The sequence below is a fragment of the Xenopus laevis genome, chromosome 8L (assembly GCF_017654675.1).
Source record: "Xenopus laevis strain J_2021 chromosome 8L, Xenopus_laevis_v10.1, whole genome shotgun sequence".
Taxonomy (NCBI): Eukaryota; Metazoa; Chordata; class Amphibia; order Anura; family Pipidae; genus Xenopus; species Xenopus laevis.
The window spans coordinates 116,384,499-116,407,311 of NC_054385.1; the positions used below are offsets into that span (position 1 = coordinate 116,384,499).

The 22,813-nt window shown below is 38.3% G+C and overlaps 1 protein-coding gene and 1 pseudogene across 1 annotated transcript; both read left to right on the forward strand.

The window, feature by feature from the left end:
* Positions 1-1,957: 1,957 nt before the first annotated feature.
* On the forward strand, positions 1,958-4,596 carry LOC121397332 (annotated as a pseudogene).
* A 10,251-nt stretch (positions 4,597-14,847) lies between these two features.
* LOC121397333 (olfactory receptor 6N2-like) lies at positions 14,848-15,789 on the forward strand. Its single transcript, XM_041573966.1, has one exon. The coding sequence runs from the start codon at positions 14,854-14,856 to the stop codon at positions 15,787-15,789; it is 936 nt and encodes a 311-aa protein (XP_041429900.1). The 5' UTR covers positions 14,848-14,853.
* The last annotated feature ends 7,024 nt before the right edge of the window (positions 15,790-22,813 follow it).

The following is a 22,813-nucleotide window of genomic DNA, read 5'->3' on the forward strand; positions in this document are numbered from 1 at the left end:
ATTATGCCTTGACCTTTCATAAATATGTAACACATTTTTGTGCTCAAAACCAGCCATCTCGGACTAGTACCAGTAGAACACCGGTCTCACTCAGAGTGGGCCTTCACACAGTGGAAGAGGAAGGGAATGGTGTTTTGCAACTACACCTCTCATGCTGCTATGCAGAAAAATAAAGACAGAGGGTGCCAGAGGTTCTTGCAAATAACAGAACAAAAAGGGTTTATCGAACTTCCACAGGGCTTACTCACATCACAGTGGTTCAGAGACAAGTGGTATAGGCATTTCACATGCAGAGCGTAATGCAGGATGACACTCCCTTGGGACAAACTTGGCAGGAATCTTACTTCACCTCTGCGACACCCATCATAGTGGCCTGGATCACCTCAGGGAAATCCTCTATCCTGATTCCCTCTCCATTGAGATCCCTACACTACAGGCAATATGGCCTGGGAGAGATACCTCCACTGCCACTCTTATGTTGGAGCTCTGAACTGCTGTTTTTTAGCTCAACCCTAACTGACTTACACTTCTAGAGTGACTGTTATGGGAGCTACATCTGCCACTATCTAATGCCTCATTCACGGGACCCTGTACCCCGACTTTACTGGACACATGCCCAGGCTCAGAGCACACATCCACCCTGTTCCTCAGATGGAAGGTCAAGAGGAAGTGCCACACCTTTCCCAGCACTATACCAAAGTGAGGCAGGAAGTGGTCACCCCACCTGCTAGCCAATAGCATCTATATGCAAATGAACTAACTTGGGCTTTTGCCCTGCAACTAAGGAAAAGGAGGAAGGGTAGGGAATTAAAGCCATAGGGACCCATTTAACCCTAGGGGTCCCTACAAATATGTCATATAAAATGTATCAATTGTATGCAGATATTTCTTTTCTATCAAAGCAAGTGTTTTATGAAGTTCTCAAACTAAAAACACCATCATGTACATTCCCCATCAATAGCATTTACTATCTATTATTTTTTTTAAGTAAATAAATATAAAAGTTAAAGGTAAGCAAATTTAGTTTTTTTCTGTCTTTATTCAACCACATAGCAACACCAACAGTTTGAATTTATAAAGAAAGAGATGGAGGAGATGGACTATTTCCCCCACAGCTACAGATATAGGCCTCTGCAACTGCTTCATCAACACAAATAATTCCCCCATACACAGTCACTGTTCCAGATCTCCACGAAGAACCAGTTTACTTCTGAGGAAGTACAGAGTATTTAGGCAAGAAACCCGTATGTCCTGCATACCCACTGCAAAATATTAGTACCACTTGTTCTAATAAATTCTTTGTGTTGATGGTTCATTATCAGTGAGAAGTGGCCAAAATCTCACGAGAGCAGCGACTGGACTGGAGAACATAAAAGCCAGATGAGCTCCGATGCGTACCGCATCTGATATTAATAAATAAATAAATGCTGTGCAACTGCTTTGACCACTTTTCCATGACAATTCAGCAGCAGTTAAAGTGGCAGAGATTCCTTGGCAGATTAAGGCCAATTGCATGCCCTCCTACTATAAAAATATCTATCCAAGAAATAAAAATTCTCTTGGTCTTCTGTTTATTGATTTTGCCACGTTACTAGTGATGGGCGAATTTGCGCCGTTTCGCTTTGCGGAAAAAAAATTGCGAAATTCGCAAAACTGCAAAAAATTTGCGAAATTGCACCGGCGTCTTGTTTTTGACGCATTTTCGACAAAAAAACGGACACCGGCATCAAAAACGTCCATTTTTTGGACAACAGCGAATTTATTTTCCGCAAATTTATTCGCCGGCGGCGAATCACGCAAATTTGCTGCAAATTCACGCATGGCGAATAAATTTGCCCATTACTACACGTTACCATTTGTTTTATTCATGTTTTCTCATTAGTAAATTATTTTGGCCTAAGTGTAACATTACAAACTTGTTTTATAATGTCAAGGGAGATTCTTATTCATCCTGGTCATGTTCGTTGAACTGAAGAATCGCTCAGATGACTGGTGAATAGCGATGAGCGAAATTTTCCACCAAGTTTCTTCTAGAAAATAATGCCCATAGACTTCAATGGTGAAAAAGATTGTTGCGCATCAAAAACGAATTTGTCACCTTTTGCTAGTTTTCGGTTAAGCGAAAAAGGGTCAGATTAACCCATTACGATAGATGAAACATTTTCAAGAAAACTCAGAAAATCCAGTTGCTTCAGACTTAACTTTACTAGATACTATTTTTACAGGATTAAAAGATTTGTTGATAATGAAGAGCAAGAGAAAGTACCATGTCATACCGTTTTTAAGTATTCCATTGCAGTTCTACCAGACATTTGTTCTATTCAAACTTTTCCTCTCTGAATTTTCCACATCTGTTTTAGTTGCAGGGTTCTCCTCCATCATTCCATTCAAACAGTAATATGCATTGTCATATGTTGTCTCTTGTCCATAATGCGCTTTCCAAAATACATTTTTGCTATTGAACATGTAATTAACAGTGAGTGAGTCTACATTTCTCTGTGTAATTAAAAATGCATCTACATCTACTTTAAAAAGTTTAGAGAAATGTTCCTTCTTTATGGGAAAGTAATTGACCACTCAGAGAAAAAAAAATGCCTTCTTGTTCCCAGAGCTAATTGCTTTCTGTTTATTAAAACAGATCCTAAGAAGTTGTGGATTCCTCATGACCTATACTATGGACTTGATTCTCTAAAGAAATAAGAGTTTACTTAAAACAAAAACACTAAAAAGGGAATACTATTTCTGTTTATTTTAAAGGGATACTGTCATGGGAAAAAAAAAATTTCAAAATGAATCAGTTAATAGTGCTGCTCCAGCAGAATTCTGCACTGAAATCCATTTCTCAAAAGAGAGATTTTTTTATATTCAATTTTGAAATCTGACATGGGGCTAGACATATTGTCAATTTCCCAGCTGCCCCAAGTCATATGACTTGTGCTCTGATAAACTTCAATCACTCTTTACTGCTGTACTGCAAGTTGAAGTGATATCACCCCTCCCTTTTCCCCCCCTAGCAGCCAAACAAAAGAACAATGGGAAGGTAACCAGATAGCAGCTCCCTAACACAAGATAACAGCTGCCTGCTAGATCTAAGAACAACACTCAATAGTAAAAACCCATGACTCACTGAGACACATTCAGTTACGTTGAGAAGGAAAAACAGCAGAAAGCATTTCTCTCCTAAAGTGCAGGCACAAGTCACATGACCAGGGGCAGCTGGGAAATTGACAAAATGTCTAGCCCCATGTCAGATTTCAAAATTGAATATAAAAAAATCTTGCTCTTTTGAGAAATGGATTTCAGTGCAGAATTCTGTTGGAGTAGCACTATTAACTGATGCGTTTTGAAAAAAAATGTTTTCCAATGACAGTATCCCTTTAATGCAAAAGATAAAGGTATTTTGATATTTTTTTTTGAGTAAACCTTTGTGGGCACACAAGCGGTCAAGTAAAAAAACAAATTCTTATAATAAGAACTAAAAACAATGGATTATGGTATAATTAGTGTGTATCACCGTTAGTGAGGCTGGCAAGAGGGTAATCTTCAAGTTCATCATTTGAAATCCCTTCCATAATGTATACCAGAGGAGGCAAAGAAGGCAAACAAATTCTCACAAGGAATGATCAAAAACTACAGTTTGATCATTTGCTCGTCAGACATTACTGCATTTAATTGTTATGTTTTGGTGGGAAACTTACTTTTTGAAAGCTGGAGTAATGCTGATAAACTCACTGGACATTCTGCATTTTTGAGAAGAATTACTCTGGATACATGGAGAGAAGTAACAGTAATAGCTGGAAGTTAGCCAAATCAAGTAAAACCTATTTAGTGAGTAATAAAACCTTGTGTATCAATTAAAGTTGTCATTAGTTACAGGTTGAAATGAACCAGACAATGGTAACAGAATTCATCCTTTTGGGAATCATCAACCTGGGCTACAACTCTTCCTTTTCACAAGGTTTCTCATGTTGTACCTCTTTAGTTCCTTGGGCAATCTCTGCATTGTATTTGTAGGGATTTTTGATTATCATCTGCACAACCCTATGTATTTCTTTTTAGTCAATCTGTCCTTTTTAGATTTCTTCTACTCATCCACCACAGTACCCAAAATGATGGCTGGGTTTGATGGTGGAAGAAAAGAGGATATCTTTTCAGGGGTGTATAACTCAGCTCCACATCTTTCATTTTTTAGGAAACACGGAAGCTATGCTTCTCGCTGCCATGTCCTATGATTGGTATGTTGCTATTTGTAATCCACTACTATACCATGTCCTTATGGCCAAGGCTACGTGTATTCAGTTATCTGCTGTATGCTGGATCACTGGCTTTGTCTATTCATTGTCTCACACCATTCTGACCTCCAGATTACCTTTTTGCCTGATGAAGAAACAAACTCATTTTTATTGCGATATTAAACCCCTTCTGAAACTTGCCTGTACTGACACCCACCTCAATGAAAGTTTGGTGTCTATTGTCACTGGATTTGTGGCTGTGTTCACATTTATATTGATTATAGTATCTTATGCATACATCAGTAGACATCTCTTGAACATTCGGTCCACTTTTAATAAACAAAAAGCCAAACAAAGATGTTAAAAAGGCTCTTACAAAAATGTTTTTAGGAAACATTGAGACTCATTTATGAATGGGGGGCAGATTCATTTAATGATTTTTTAAATTAGTACAGTATGTTTATAGTCAGGAAAGTGTTAAGAAAATTAACACAATTATTATCAAATCTGGTAAAGGTGTCAATTCCTCAGAATGTGTTTGACTGTTATTTATAAAATAGGAAACACGGGAATTGTTCCCATTAGGAACATTTTTAATGAATGTACAAATTCATTTATCAGTGTATAAAGCTGTCAGTTCATTGAAATATGTTTGAATGGTCTAAACAAATAAGCATATTCATATTCAAGATTTTCAAACCCATAATACCCAAATGCAAATCTCATTAAGGGAGTAAGTATAAGCACAATTGTTTTTTAAAAGATTCTTTAATTTGATTTTTATTGGTTTTAGGAGAAAACAAAGGATTAAATAAACATTAAGTTTAAAAGGAGTTTATAGAGGTTGTGAAAAGAACATGGGAGGGTCCAGTTTACATGGAGTAATAGAAGAGTTATATTCAGCAGTGTTGGACAAATAAGTATTCCATATAAAATAACACTCAATCATCCATGCTCAAAAACATACATGGCTTAACCTAAAGGCCAGTAAAAGTGTGATATAACCCCTAGAGCCAAGGGGCAACAACATAGCCACAAAATAAGAATATCCTGTAACTCAAATCTTCTTCATAAAAATGGAAAAAGCTTATTCAAAACATGATGTGTTTTTAATGAATTAAGTAAAATTGTTTCTACCCCTTCACTTACTTTAGAATTCTCAAGAATTGTAGATCACTAACTTTTATGGAAACCTTGAACAATGCAAAATAACATTGCAGGATTGACAATATCCGAGGGACAAATGATAAATACCAAAGAAGTTAAAAAGTTGAAAAGTTGAGACTGTGAAACTTCCATTCAAGATTAAGCAAGAAAATAAATTTTAGAATTTTTTAATCAATCTTCCCCTAAGTATTTTGTATTGTCACGTGCCATCAAAGCAACCATCAGTTTGAATATGTTGGTTGGAAGCAGAAATGTGTTGCCAATACCCATGAGTGGATGAATATTTTCCGTTTGTCCATTTTTTCACTTTCACCTAAGGAACATACTGCCAAAATTCTTATTCATTTACATCTAAACTTCTGAAACTCTCTATTAATTGGCCTTCCCCGCTATGGACTGTCACCTCTTCAGTTCATAATTATTACTGCTGCCAGGCTAATACAAATCAGTAACTGTTTCCTCCTCTGCCATGCCACTCTGCCAATTCCTGCACTGGCTTCCACTTCCTTTCAGAATAAAATTCAAACTAATGACCCTGACATTCAAAACACTTCATAACTCTGCCCCACCCTACATCTCTGAACTCATCTCTAGATACTCACCCAATCGCTTACTATGCTCCTTTACTGACCTGCTCATCAACCCTTCTCTCATTACTTCCTCACATGCTCACATTCAAGATTTTGCCAAGACTGCACCCCTTTTCTGGAATTCTCTCCCACAGTCAGTCCAACTTTCTCCCAACTTTCTGCGTTCAATAGATCTCTTCAAACACACTTATTTAGAGAAGACTACCCTAATTCTGTTTAGCTATCAAATGCAATACCATATGCTACATCTCTTACACCCGGGTCTCATCCCCTTTTAGACTGTAAGCTCATATCGGTATTTTTTTTCAAGTTTTATGTCACTCCAAATGCATTAATGTCAATGGGCATTGACTTGATTGCCTCAACAATCACATTAGTCCATTTTACTTATATGGACATCACATTTTTGAGATTTTGCTGCAATTGAGAAGTCTTAAAACTTCAAGTTCCCAAAACAAACTTTTTTTGAATTATTATGAATTGCCCCATAGTGTCAGAGCTACACCAATATTAACTTTATTTAACTTCTATTACCTGGAAAAAGTTGCAGTGATTTTAATGCAAAATAGGACTACAGGTATGAGATCCCTTATTTGGAAAGCCTTACCCAGAAAAATCTGAATTATATGAACACCATTATATATAGATTTTATTTATAGATTTTAACCAAAAATTTAATTTTGAAACAATTTATTTCCTTTTTCTCTGTAATAATAATAATGATAAAACAGTATCTTGTACTTTATTGTAACTAAGCTGCATGAATCCATATTGTGGCAAAATAATCGTATAGGTTTTATGCAGGGGCAGATTTATTAAGGGTCGAGTTGCGTTTTCCATGAAAATTTTTAATTTTCAAGGTTATTTTTTCTACAAATATTTAAAAAAAACTTGAATTTTTAGAGATTTATTATACTCCAACCCTGGAAATACCTCTAATCCAAAAATAGATGATTTAAAGATGTTAATCGCCGTCTTCGATGTTCGAGTTTGTTTCGGTGGGTTTCGCTGAAAAACTCAATCAAGCAATTTCTTTCTGCTAAAAACTCGATCAATTTGAGATTTTTGGCTTGCTAACCCCAAACTTGCTGATTCAAGTTTTTTCCATTTGTTTTTATCTTAAATTAGAAAACATTCATTGTGAGTTCATTCAAGTTCATTCGAGGTTTAAAAAAGCTCACATACTGTAGCTCTAAAATGTGACCTTTGATAAATAACACCCTTATGGGCAGATTTATAAAAGGTTGAATTTAGGTGAATTTTATTTTACTGTAATAAATTTAAATATACTCATAACTCAAATGTTAGGTTATTTAGGAAAGAAATGTGAACGTCTAATATTCAATCAAAAAGTCCCAACCCAAAAATTTTAATCAAATTTGAATTTTCCCTCTGAAAAAAACTAGACTGCCAGGAAGGCAATTGACATATTCAAATGGTTCAATGGGCCTCTGCCATGGAAATGTAAATGATCTCGACAGGTTTTAGGTGGCAAATATTGTAATTTCCATGCTCGAGATGTGATAAATCTCACATTTAAAATTTCCATTTGAATTGGGGAATTAAAATGTGAATGTGTGAATTTTGACACCATTTAAAAAAAAAAAAAAAAATCAAATTTACTATCTGACCCTTAATAAATCTATCCGTTAATGTTTAAATGATTTTTAGCAGACTTAAGGTATGGAGATTCAAATTACAAAAATCTAGATAAACTGACTTCAACTCTGTTAATGGCAAATCAGTTTTACTGAGTTCCCAATATAGACATTTTTCCTTGCAGTATTTTAATATCTATAAAAACCATGATCAGCAAATAACGCTGTTTATGCTGGAGTGAATGTCAGTTACTGTATGTCATATAACAATAACTTCAGTCCTGTAGCACCATCTCCTGGAAAAGCTGCAGAAAAGATGCAGAAACTGAAAATGTTTTTGAAGTAATCTTTCAACTAAATTGAACAAGGAGGTCTATTTTCACCACTTATTTTTTTCTGTTCCATCTTTTTTTTTCCTAAATATTGTTAAAACTGCAAAAAGAGAAAGTGGTCTCCTTATATGTTGAAAATATAAAACTAAATATATATATATAAAAAAATATAATACAAAACTAAATGAGCGAATGATGACAATATTATCAGTATTTGTTGCTACCAGCACTTTTATCCTAATTATCATTTCCTATACCATTACAGGGACCCACCTCCTAAATATACCTGTAGGCTCCAAACAAAGGTCTTACTACATGCACTTCTCATCTAGTTGTGGTTCTTCTGTATTTTGGAATTGGCATATTAACGTACTTGGGGCCTTCTAACAAGGAAACCCTGGAAAACTACAACTGGCTGCTCTTCTTGTCGCAGTTATTATCCCAGCTTTAAACCCTGTCATCTATAGGAGGTGAAGAGAGCCATGAAAAAAAGTATTCTTTCAAAGACAGAGCCTAAACTAGAATTCTAGTCTCCATATATTGCAAACTGAGTATTTAACAAGAGTGCATGAATTGTGTCTTAAGATGAGCTGGTATTATGCAGTCTTTTCTTCAGTGAAGATTATTGGTCATGTACTGGAGACAGGAACTTGTCCTGGTAGTGACTGAACTGATCAATATCCCCTGTGTCCAGGCAACCAGTCATCCTCCATGCTGTTAAGCCTATTGCAGAGGCAGGGGGGGGGGGTTGGCATCCCATTAATAAATAACCGGCAATCAATGGCAATTCCAAGTGGGGAAAATAACTGTGTTAATTGTGTCAAGTTACATAAAAAGCTTAATAAACTTACGGATCTCACAGCTTGAAATTGCCCTAGTGTACATATATCATTGGCAAATCTCAGTGTGATATATTCATGTGCACTACCTTTAGGGCTGTGACACACTGGGTGATTTGGGGAGATTTAGTCGCCTGGCGACTAATCGCCATGACTTTCCGTGACCAATCTTCCAGAATGCTTTCCCTCGCTCTGCACCTGGCTAAAAAGAAAACTCGCCTGTGCTAATCACATGCAGCGATTCATTTTCCGAAGTCGCCCCAAGTTTCCTCGTGAGGCAACTTCGGGCGACTTCGGAAAACGAATCGGCGGTTGTGATTTTTCATTTTATCCAGGCGCAGAGCGAGGGGAGGCATTCGGGGAGAAAAGTCGCAACGATTAGTCGCCAGGCGACTAAATCTCCTCAAATCACCAAGTGTGTCCCAGCCCTTAAGGGTAATGGCAGTGTGAGAGTACCTGGTGGTCTAGTGGGATGGTGGGGACACCTGCCATGCTCACTGCGGGGATGTCCATCGCCACTTTCGGGTTTGTGCAGTGCTTGGGTAGTTTCAACTATATTTGGAGCGCTGCGTGATGTCATCGCAGTTGGTGTGAAATTAAAATAGTTAAAGGCTCAGATGTCCTATTCCAATTGCCCAACATAAAAGGTCCTTTCCTTGTTCCTGGGTGTGCTTTTCCTTGTTATTGTATTTGGTTTATTACTCTTGCCTGTCCCTGACTCTGCCATCTCGCTGCCTGAACTGATCCTTGCCTGTTTTAACTACTCTTCAGATTCTGATTTGGTACTATACTCCTGCTCTGTGTTTGACCTCGGCCCGTGACATTGACCTAGCCTCTTCCTTCTGATTCGGTACTACATTGCCCGATTAATTTGACCTGACCTGTATTTCGTCTTCGTTGCCTGCTTCAGCATCCCTTTCACACACATTCGGTTTCTGTGCTCGCCCAGAACTTTCTCTTTGGTTTCCCACAATAAGACCTGGCGGCATCTGAGTAGCTATAGGTGAAAGATTGGGCTGAGACCAGAACCTTGGAGTTGGTTCTGGGTTAGGGACACCCTACGTTACAGGCAGAATGGCTTTCCTGTCTTCATCCTAATATTCTGTTTCATTAAGCATTCATGTCTTGATCCTGAGCTCCTATTTAATCACTGTTGCTGTTTTAAAGACAAAGTCCATCAAGTTCAACCCCTCCAAATGAATCCCAACATACATACACACACCCCTCCATACCCTCACATATATTATATATACACATATCTATACTAACTATAGACTTTAGTATCACAATAGCCTTTGATATTATGTCTGTCCAAGAAATCATCCAAGCCACTCTTAAAGGCATTAACAGAATCAGCCATCACAACATCACCCGGCAGTGCATTCCACAACCTCACTGTCCTGACTGTGAAGAACCAATCGTACAATACACTTCAAAAACAAAATTGAAGGGACATTACACTACTCAACCCCCCTAGACTTCCACCACCCTCCCTCCCTCCCTCCACACTCCCCAGTCTATCCTGTGCTCCTTGACCCCTGTCACTGATGAGGAAGTCTCAAAGCTTTTGGCCTCTTCTCTCCTTACCACCTGCCCGCTTGATGCAATTCCCTCAAAACTTCTCCGCAATACCAATCCTTGTCTAATCAAAGCCTTAACTCACCTATTTAATCTCTCGATCTCAACTGGACTGTTTCCTTCTCAACTAAAACATGCTCTTGTCACCCCCATTCTGAAAAAACCCTCTCTGGATCCCTCCAATCTTGACAACCTCCGACCTATTTCTCTGCTACCTTTCATCTCTAAACTGCAACCGACTAACCTCATTCCTCTCTGACAATAACCTGCTGGACCCCCTACAATCTGGTTTTAAGCCACAACACTCCACTGAATCTGCCCTGACTCTACTAACTAATGACCATTTAACCGCTAAAGCCAACAATCATTTCTCACTACTAATACTGCTTGATCTCTCAGCCGCATTTGACACTGTAGATCACCCTCTCCTCCTCCAGTCCCTCCATTTGCTTGGCCTTCGTGACACAGCCCTGTCCTGGTTCTCTTCTTCCATCTCCAATTGTTCCTTCAGTGTCTCCTACAACGGAGTAGCATCTTCTCCCCTACCTCTTTCTGTTGGGATTCCTCAAGGCTCTGCCTGGGACCATTACTAGTCTCCCTCTATACTTCCTCCCTTCGCAAATTAATCAACTTGTATGGTTTCCACTACCACCTCTATGCTGATGATACTCAGATCTATCTCTCATCTCCTGATCTCAACCCAGAACTCCTAAATCGCGTCTCCTCCTGCCTGTCCGCTATCTCTACCTGGATGTCGCAACGCTACGTTAAATTAAACCTCTCTAAAACTGAAATGGTTCTCTTTCCTCCAACTAACACCAGTAACATCCCCGAAGTATCCATCATAGCTAACAATTTCACCCCCTCTCCCCAGACCCGGGGGCCTTGGGGTTATCCTAGATTCTGCCCTGTCATTCACTCCTCATATCCAGTCACTTATTAAATCATGTCACTTCCACCTAAGGAACATATCCAAAATAAGATCATTTATCACCCAAGATGCTGCCAAAATTCTTATTAACTCTCTCGTCATATCACGTCTAGACTACTGTCTTTTAATTGGCCTTCCCCTCCAGAGACTGTCTCCTCTCCAGTCCATAATGAACACTGCTGTGAGGCTCATACACCTCAGCAACCGCTCCTCCTCTGCCTCGCCATTCTGTCAATCCCTGCACTGGCCTCCGCTACCTTTCAGAATCAAATTCAAATTAATGACCCTGACATTCAAAGCACTTCATAACTCTGCCCCACCCTACATCTCTGAACTCATCTCTATATACTCACCCAACCGCTTACTATGCTCCTCTACCAACCTGCTACTCAACTCTTCTCTCATTAGCTCCTCACATGCTCGCATTCAAGACTTTGCAAGGGCTGCACCCCTCCTCTGGAACTCTCTCCCACGGCCTGTCCGACTTTCTCCCAACCTTTCTGCTCTCAAGAAATCCCTTAAAACGCATTTCTTTTGAGAAGCCTACCCTCACTCTGCTTAACTACCAAATGCAACACCACATACAGTACCACATTTCTCACCCACTTAATTCAATCTTGCCCACTCCCACACCTTGTGTATTACTCCCTTCCCTTTAGAGTGTATGCTCTTTTGCATAGGGCCTTCCTCACCTTTTGTACCGGTATTGATTGTGATGTATGTAACTCCTTATGTTCTATGTATATAATTCATGAGATTTAGTTGTATAATCACATTTACTTTACAGTGCTTCGCAATATGTTGGCACTATATAAATAAATGTTAATAAAAATAATAATAATAATCAACCCCCTTTGTTTCTGAACCCACAAATAAAATCTAGTCCAATATCAATAATTAACAATAAGACTCAGAGGATACATTATTTGTCTCATTTATTATAATAATATAAACAAATGGGAATATCCCTAAGTGCTAGCATCAGAAATCCCTTTGCCTCTAATTAAGGAAAAAATACATATAGTAGCTGGCTTCTGATTGTAGTATGGCTGCATTTAATTACACCCACCAGGTATAAATAGAGCACCTACAGATACCTCACAACTCCTGAGAATGCACAAGTTAGGTGAGTACATGTCTGTAGGATCTTTTCCCTTTCCAATTAACTTAATTGAACAAGATAATACAATTCTATGCTGTGTTCTTAAGGGCTTCAAATTGATAGATTGCAATACTGCACACACATCCATTAATCTGTAGCTTGGGTTACCCCAAGCATAATTCGGGTATTATATGAGTGAACAGACATTTTGTAAAGTAGGAGTACAAATCTTTTGCCTGTCAACTATTGTTAAACTGTAACTCCTGAAACCTCTAACTATGGTGGGTGCTAGAGGTTGTACTTTAACAGGTTGCTACAGATTTGACAACACATACTGTATAGAAAGACACATTCACCAAGTACAGGGCAAAATGTAAAAAACAGGTCCAACCTGACATATTTTTTACACTCTTGTGTCCTGCCCCGTACCTTTCAGAGTAGCCACAGGCATTGCTATAGTCATGGGGGAGAGATATCCATTCAACAAGTGGAGGACAGAACAAAGAGCATAGCATGTAAATAGAATATCATGTAAAGCAAGGCACTCACATGACTTAAAACATGGGTCTCTTTGTTGGCAACACTCTACTGCTGAGGATTTCAATCTCCCTCATTGGGCACATTCAGTGTCGGACTGGAATGCCAGGGGCCCACCAGAAAACCTTAGATCGTGGGCCCATTAGAAAACCTAAGACTGTGGGCCCGCTTTCCAAACTTTTATTCCTACACTCCTAACTCTACCTCTTTATTCTACTAGTATTTTATATCTACTTACTATAATCTATTCTTCCATTATTAAGTATGTTTTTTCCATAAAGAAATAGGGAATGACCATGAAATAGGCCAAATGTTTAGAAGCAAGAGGCCCACTGACACCTGGGCCCACCGGGAGCTTTCCTGGTATCCCTGTGGGCCAGTCCGACACTGGGAAAATTACAATAAACCAATGGGCAAGATAATGGTGGAATAAATGTAATGCAAAATTAATTGCAGACCAACATTGTTGGTTACTATTCCATATAACCTCAAATTAGGGGTCACAGAACAATATCTAAAACAGATAGAAGATTCCATTTATGTGTATTAGGTACCTGTATACAGTGTCAGACTGGGCCGGGTGGCACCAGAACACTCCAGTCTGTCAATGCCTGCATATAATAAGATCCTGTCTGCCCTGTGTAATAATCTACAGCATCATCATCATCATCATTTATTTATATAGCACTGTCAAGATACGCAGTGCATAAAACAGAATTGGTTGTCTTTGATTGATTTAAACAAATTTTACCTAATAAACATAAGTAAAGTAACTATATATATATATATACAAATAAGGGAAAGTTGTGCTCACCACTATTTTTTAAAACCATTAGGCGGTGGTGCAATGAGGGTGTGATCACAAAATACATATAGTCAAATACAAGAGTCCTCTGCACTCAACCCATTATCAATATATTTAAGACAGAGACATTTTGTGCATACTGCTACTGAAAAATGCCTTACCCTTTAAACAAAACAGGGATTGTTTGTCCATATATTGCAATATATTTAAGCTGGCCAAAGTCATCCCATATCTGGCCAGTCCTACGCTCAATTTTATCTAATTTATTAAGAATTCTATTGCTTCATTATAAATTTTACAAAGGGACTAGGTTTTACCTGCAACTTACTTGCTGCTTTCAAAGTAAAACTCCCAAACTTGGCTGCCCTTTTATTAGACACCAGTGGGATCACTGGTAGTGAGTAGCAAAATTTTGTCTCAAAAATGACGCCCGTATACTCGAATGGGTGAAAAAAATTGTTGAAGATAAAGAAGCAGGGCTGAGCGGCACTCATACGGATCCACAAGACCAGAGATATTCAGTTAAAAAATAAATTTATTAGTAGAAAAATTAAAATATTAGCTCCATCTCCATGATGGAGCTAATATTTTAATTTTTCTACTAATAAATCAGCCCTGCTTCTTTATCTTCTGCTGTACCGCTCCCTGAAGCTGGGGGTCTGGGGCTGGTGCACCTGGACCACCTTCACTGTTTGGTGAGTTACTTTATAACTAATTCTGGAGCACCTTGTCCTCCTCTAACCATTGAATTGAAAAAAATTGTTGCTCGTCAAAAAAATGTTGTCACCCGTAGACTTGATTTCCGTCAGATTCACCCATCACTATGGTGAGTTCTAATGCCCCAAAGAGCAAAATGGTGTTTAAACAAAGTATCTTCTTGATAAATTTGTTCCTCAAAACCCTTTCCTGACTGTCAGAAAAGTGTTTATTAATGGGGAATATTTCACTAGCTTGATATACTGTATATTGATAACTATAAATCTTGTTTTTATTTTCTACACAGCTTTCAGACTACGATTTTGGCACAGACCATAATAAAATCATGAATTTTTACAGATCTAAAGTTTAAATTTCTTTACCTCTGAAATGATATCCTGTTAATACTATGATTTTTAATTATAGTTGAATAAGTTGAGAAAGACATGAACCGCACACAGCATGACTTTTTATTAGAAGGATTTTTGAATCTTAACAATTTGAGGATATTGCTCTTTTTCTGCTTCCTTCCTACGTTCCTCCTTACTCTGGCTGGGAATATGCTAGTTATTCTGCTAGTGCAATGGCACACTCGTCTTCACACCCCAATGTACTTTTTTGTCACAAACCTTTCTTTCTTGGAGATTTGGTACACAATGACTACAGCCCCCAAGCTTTTGGCTCTTTTACTAACCAAAGACAACAGAATTTCCTATGAGTGGTGCTTTGCTCAGCTCTATATGTTCCATGGCTTAGGCATGACGGAGTGTGCTCTACTGGCTGTAATGGCGTTTGATCGTTGCATGGCAATATGTAACCCTCTGAGATACACCACTATCATGAATGAAAGAATGTGTAGAGCACTGGCCGTCATCTGCTGGACATTTGGGTTCTTGGCATCAGTTATCCCTACAACATTGACTCAAAAAGTTCCTCTATGTGGGCTATATTATATTGACCATTATTTTTGTGACCTAGCACCTCTTCTGGCCTTGGCTTGTACAGACACTTCATTTACTTCTGCCATGAACAGTAGTGTAATTGGATTTGCCACTATGTTTAACCTTGTGTTCATCATAATAATGTATATAAATATTATATGGGCTATTATGAAGTTAAAGTCCAACACAGGGAGAATGAGGGCCTTCTCCACTTGTTCTTCTCATCTAATTGTTGTAGTGATGTTTTATAGTGCTGCTTTTACTGTTTATGCCACCCCAAAAGGATCATGGCCTACTAGCTATGACAAGCTAATTGCTATTGTTTATACTATTGTTACCCCATTGTTAAATCCTATAATTTACACTTTACGGAATAATGAAGTAAAGATAGCTTTAAAAGAAACAATACAAAGTAAATTGGAGACACTGAAATTGCATTGACCATTTAACAAAGTCTTTTTTATTGGCTTCAATTTACAAAGAGTAACAAAATAACAATCTAGGTTTCGAGGTAAATTGCTCTTTTAAATCATGAAGCAACAGATGTGACAGAGAAGCCTTATGGTGAGAAACAGCCCACGTATTCATTTTAGAAATTAAGTTCATGTGTCAGTGGGAATTGTCCTAGGAAAAATGTCAAGCAATTTTTCAATTCCATTTATTCAAATGTTTTTTGTAAATAAATCTGAGGTGTTCGATTTTTTTCACAATTTTATTCAGTCAAGTTTTTTTAAATGTGAGTTTATTTGAAGTTGAAAAAAAAACTCTAAAATTACACAAATTTAAATGTTGATAAATAGGCCTGTAGTGGTATATCTTAAGATCAATGTGGCTTGAAGTCATCCAAGCTACTCTTTAAAGTATTAATAGAATCTATCATCACAAGATAATGACTTTTTTCACAAGGTTTCGCCAAGAAAAAACACCCATAGACTCTGGGTGTCTAAAAAATATTTTGCTGTTAGGAAAAAGTTGTGTGAAAAAATGCCTATTGATAATGTGTTTTGCAAATTTTCACCATTCCACAAAACAGGAAAATTCGTCCATCACTATCTCCCATTAACTGTTTATACTGTTCTCTAATGTTCTTGTAAATCTTGTCCCCTGTTCTCTAAAGAATACAACACTAGCTTTGATAGTCTTTCCTCATGGTATAATTGTTCTATTTCTTTTGCAAGTTCATTTGCACATTTTTCCACTCAGCTCATTAATATCTCTTTGGGTTCCAAAACTGCAGCCAGCATGGTCTTACAAGGAATCTATTAAGAGGTCAAAACAGTGCTTTATTTGCTTTTGTAGCCACCAACTAACACTTTTTAGAGTTGTACAGACTGTTGTTCATAACTCTCTAATTCCTGCTCAATTAAGGAAGGACCCCAACACTTCACCATTTACTTAAATCTCTTTGCAAAGACTTCCTACGTGGAACTTATAATATGTATGTATGTATGTATGCATTTATTTATTTATTTATTTATTTATTTATTTAATTAATTAATTTCCTCACTTAATTCATAGAAAAAAATGTTACAAATGTCATTTGCTGGATCAGAATGTCATAGACTTGAATATGCTACATGGGCTTTATAGAAGATACATAAGGAGGAAGAGAAGTCCAACCAGCCACACCAGCTAAAATTGGTGGTTTAAATGAACTTCAACCTAACTATGCCATATAAATCACATCTCTTGCTAATCAACTAGACACATAACCTTCTCACTCACTCAATTCCATCATGAGAATCATAGAGTAATTCCCACCTTTATGAAGAATATTATCACTATTTCGGGTTTGTTAAGATGCCAGTCATCCAATGTGGTTGTTACAATTCTACACAGGGGCAGACAGAGAAACACAAAATGAAACACAGGTATGGGACCTGTAATACAGAATGCTTGGGATCTGCAATTTTCTGGATATTGGATCTTTTCATAATTTGCATCTTCATACCTAAAGTCTATTAGAAAATCATTTACACATTAAATAAACTCAATAGGCGGGTTTTGCTTCCAGTAAGGATTAATTATATCTTAGTTTGGATCAAGTACAAGCTACTGTTTTATTATTACAAAGAAAAAGGAAAGCCCTGGAGCTATAAATGCAGGGGCTGCATGACAAGGGATCCGAATGACCAGCAGACAGATTACACTGGTTTATATTTAAAGATTGGCAGACTCAGATGTAGCTGTGATTGGGTGATGAGAAGGAATGAGTTAAGGCAGGGGAAAGCTGGGCTGGGGGTGGAGAAAGAGAGGGATGTGATGTCAGGGGAAGAAGCTGTTCACTTCCTTATCTTCTGAGCAGGTAGAAACATGCATGTTTTGTGAAATGTCAGGAGTTTATGTTCCCATATTATCTATTAATATGCAAATGTGGAGGTATTACTTGCTGCACTGCACAGGTAAATTTAGAAGAGGGAGAAAGGAGGTTCTCTCCTGTGACTGCAGTGGGTTGATTGATACAGACGCTACTACTGCTTGTGCTAGGTGACAGTTTGCTTGGATTTCCTACCATCGACACACTGCAGATTCCGGACCAAGAGCAGGGCTGCTGAACTTCTCTCATGGTGGGGCCTCCTCTCTGTAGGTAGAGGCAGCCTAATACTCAGTGGTGGATATAATGATAGTGCTGATCTCAAGTGAGCAGCGGCAGAGCATAGTAGCGACCCCTTATGGAATTCTGGCTTTGCATATTGCCTTGGGGTGAGGTTGTCAAGGTCCTATTTATTTGATAAAATGTTAATAAATGCTGTGGCAATTTTCACCATTTCTGGTTCCTTGTGTTTCATTACTGTGTGTAACTAAGGGGTTCAATGGGATGGCTGAAGGTGAAGGGTCAATTGAGGAGTCCCATTGTCAAGGAAATAACTCTTAAAAATTTGGATTATTTGGTTAAAATGGAGTCTACGAGAGACAGACACGCTGTAATTTGGAGCTTTCTGGATAACGATCCCATACCTGTACCTAAAAGTTATCAGACTTTTCTCTTGGAAGTGTGAAGTCCTTGCCAAACAAATTGCTATTATTCGATGTAAACAATCCTATATTACAGGTCGCTGAATATAAAGTTCTTGTTCTAGCTGAATGTAAAGTTGTGATCTATAATGTAAAGTTATGATCTATAATGTAAAGTTGTGGTCTATGTCTATTTTGCTTCCTGAATCTGTCAGTCTTTTAATGAACTCCGTGGGGCAAATTCACAGGCGAAAATTCGCCAGCGCTGGCTTCGCGCACATCACAACACTTTGCCAGGCGTAAATTGGCCTGGACAACACTAATTCCCGAAGATCCGAAGTTGCGCACAGGGCACCGAACACTGGCGAAATTACGCTCAGCAGTTATAAGTTGCGCTAGCATTGGCTAATTAGCATACAGCGTGCAGTTAAAGTACAATAGACATATATGCTGCAGCAAATACATTACACTACACAAGGCCAGGGAACCTTAATAAAATTATATAAAGTTGTTATAATGCCCTACACATGAGCCCACAGTATAGTTTATGTGCCATATGTTAGCAAATGTAGGGGGGAAGGAGGGTACCCCCAAAAAAAAATTTACAATCTTTTTCAGTCTATCACCCTTTAAATAGGAAAAAACGCCACGTTTTTTTGGGACTTAGAAAAATGATCAACTTTTTTTGAGGAACTCCTATCTACTCTATTGCACTTCTCCTGGTCTGAGGTGGCGAAGGCAAGTCTGGCGATAGAGGTAACGTTCAGTAAAATCAAAAACGTAGTGAATTTGCGTAGTAACGATCTTTCGCCAGACCAAAAATTCGCCTGGCGTTAGAGTGCGAAGTTGCGCCAGAGTCTATCTCCTTGACGAAATTATGCCAGCCACGTTAGTAAATCGGCGAAGTGCTGAAATGACGTCAATTTGCCCTTTAGTAAATGTCCCCCTGTATCTTATAGATATATACACCTTGGAATTGTACAGTGTTGCAGAATATGTCCATGATATACTGCATATAGTTGCTTCATAATGATGATAATAATTTTATGTGACTAACCTTGGCTGTTGAACAAACAGGGAGATATGTATAAAAAAATGAAACATCTAGATAATGCTGTTTCTGAAAGATCTTCTCTTTGTAAATATTACTAAAACAATGTATAATTTGTTTTTATTGTTTGATGCATGCCCATTTATTTACATTATTTCTCATCTAATTTCACCTTGTTAAGCAGTAACAGTGCTTTGTTTGTCATTTGAATCCCTAGAGATGTCATTAGTTGAGTCCCGTTACAATAACATAAGCAAATGTTCACATTATTGTTATTTGCATTACGGGACTACAGTTTTCCCTACACTAAACTACAAATCATAGACATAGACATTGGGTTTCTTCCTGTTCCTCACAACATTATACTTTTAAAATCCCAGGACGACAGCATTGAAGGGAAATCGTTTCTCACATAGAGCTAAATTGAATTCGATAATAAAGATTTATGTCTTTATTTTAATTCCAGATTGTCCTATAGAGCAAGATGCAATTCAGTGACACATGAAAACTTTATTGAAGTTTATGGTGTGAAGTTTAAGTGTGAATTCTTCGAATTGAATCTTGCTTTTATGTTTTTGCGGGATGATTCTTCAGATGAATGTGATGATACAGTCCAAATACAATTTTTCTTCAGCACACAACGTACTTCTTTCTAGGTGCATCCACTCCCAAGCTGCCTCCAAGTCAGCCAAAATGCACCTGAGGAAGGGGTTTTTCCCTCGAAAGCTTGTGTGTGAATTTTCCAATGGAATAAAATTTTTAAAGGCAAAGCCTGAGGATGGTCTGATTCACATCCTGTTATTCATATATACATCCTTCCAATATAGTTGTCCCCCTCTTTTTCTTCACAACTCATCTTAATTCAACCCATAGCTGTATTGACTTCCCTTTCTGTTTTTATATTTATTCCTCACACCTTTCAGCCCTTTCTTAGAAATATGCATTACAACCTTATATAAGTGGGGGTGGTATGTGTGCCACCCTTGCGCACTATGTGCACCCTTCTCACAAGCTAAATTTTAGTCCCAGAGCAGGCACCTTAGCAACAGCAAATGATTTTGAATGGTTCTGCCCCCACACAATTATTTGCAGTCAGGATCTTACCCCTTTTATTTTGCTACCAACAGTATCAAAGTTTCCCGGGGGAAAACCCTCCCTTCATCAGGATACAGATTCAATTACACAATCATCTTTAAACCCAACAAGCTCCACCTTCTTCACCCATAATGCAATTCAATTCGTGTAACATTTAACTTATTTATGTATGGGCACAGGATGGACAATCCCTGTTCCAGACCTAGAGGAGAGGGCGAATAAATTTGCGAAAAGGCAGCGAAAATTCGCTGGCTAAAATTCAACAGCGTCAAAAAAATTGTCGTCTTGTCGAAAATGAGACATTGGCGTCAAAAACAGGACGCCGGCGCCGTTTCGTGAACGGCGCAAATTCGTCCATCTCTAAATATCACATCATACAACTAATACCTTCAGGATATCCCAAAAATAGTAGTCATGCTTAGGCTCTGGATAAGTGTTCCATCCAATTTCCTTCTCAAGTATTTCCCGCAATGCCTTCTCTGTGGTTTCCTGAATAAGTATACAGTATACAGAATGTATTATTACATTCAACGGGGGTGACTTTTTTTGTTAAAATGTAAAGATAAAAAAGGCAAAATGTACACATGAGTCAAAGTTTTCAAAAAGTCCGATAGGATATTAAAACATCCCAGTTAGGATATTAGAAAATCCCTGTGTGATCAAATGTCCAACAAAAGTCCATGAGCTTAAGTTTTATAACAACATTATTTATATATAATGTGAAAAAATCAATTACTCCTGGCCAATGGGGATGTTAAAGGGATACTGTCATGGGGGAAAAAAAAATTCCAAAATGAATCAGTTAATAGTGCTGCTCCAGCACAATTCTGAACTGAAATCCATTTCTCAAAAGAGCAATGGGGCTAGACATATTTTCAATTTCCCAGCTGCCCCTGGCCATGTGACTTGTGCCTGCACTTTAGGAGAGAAATGCTTTCTGGCAGACTGCTGTTTTTCCTTCTCAATGTAACTGAATGTGTCTCAGTGGGACATGGGTTTTTACTATTGATTGTTGTTCTTAGATCTGCCAGGCAGCTGTTATCTTGTGTTAGGGAGCTGCTATCTGGTTACCTTCCCATTGTTCTTTTGTTTGGCTGATGGGGGGGGAGGGAGGGGGTGATATCACTCTAACTTGCAGTACAGCAGTAAAGAGTGATTGAAGTTTATCAGAGCACAATTCACATAACTTGGGGCAGCTGGGAAATTGACAGTATGTCCAGGGCCGGATTTACATAGTGGGCGCCCCTAGGCCCACTGCCGTTCGTCGCCCCTCTCCCCTCCAGGGGGACAGGAGCAATGGGGATTTGTGCATGGGAAATTTAAAAAATGGTTGTATCTCCAGCGCATCCCCAGTGTTTTTGAACCAATGTGGGTGTGGTTGAGCAGCATGTCGCCCCCCTAAAATCCTGCCACCCTAGGCCTTTCCACAAATCCGGGCCTGAATATGTCTAGCCCCATGTCAGATTTCAAAATTGAACATAAAAAAATCTGTTTGCTCTTTTGAGAAATGGATTTCAGTGCAGACTTCTGCTGGAGCAGCACTATTAACTGATTCATTTTGGAAAAAAATTTTTTTCCCATGACAGTATCCCTTTAACACTCTATGAAATTTCCCCGGCATTTCTTGTCTGTGAAGAAAAAGCAGGCACCTTACCCACTGCAAGTGGTTTGCACCACCATGACACTAGTGACTGGACCGGAAAAAGTCATTGCAGGGTGGCTCTAATTGAGACTGTTCTTTTGGAGCAAAGTGGGCAAGAGGAGACCAGCCAAGTGATTGAGAATATCTGTGCCCTAATGTGAAAGCAAAGAGGTTTTGCTTCGCAGTTAAAACATTTTGTACTGGACTCTCCAGAAGAGATATATTAATCCCAGTAAACAAATTGGTACTTAAAATCCTGTTAGTTGTCAAATGTCTACGTAAGTTCCACTAATAAGTCTTTATTGGAATCTTTAAAGGACAAGAAATCCTAGATTCACTTGTGGGTACTAATATGCTAGGCACTCCTCAGCAAATAAAATTAATTGCTAAGTGTCTTCTAAACATTGCACATCTTCATAAATATAGATCAGATAGAACTATTATATAAACAAACCAATTTCATAAAAACATGATTTTCTAATGGTATGTGCCATTGCATAATCCCAGATTGAAAAGCTGCCATTGTAAGCACTGTACTCCACCCTTTAGATCATGTGAGACCCAGTGCTCACACACAAACCAAGTGCACTGTCTGATGGTAAACATCTTATTGTATGGGTTGTTAGCTGCCTAGTATTAGTTTGATACAGAAACGTGTGTGTTGTTATTTATTCATTATGTGGAGGCACCGAAAAAAGTGTGCTTAGTCTCTCACTATACAG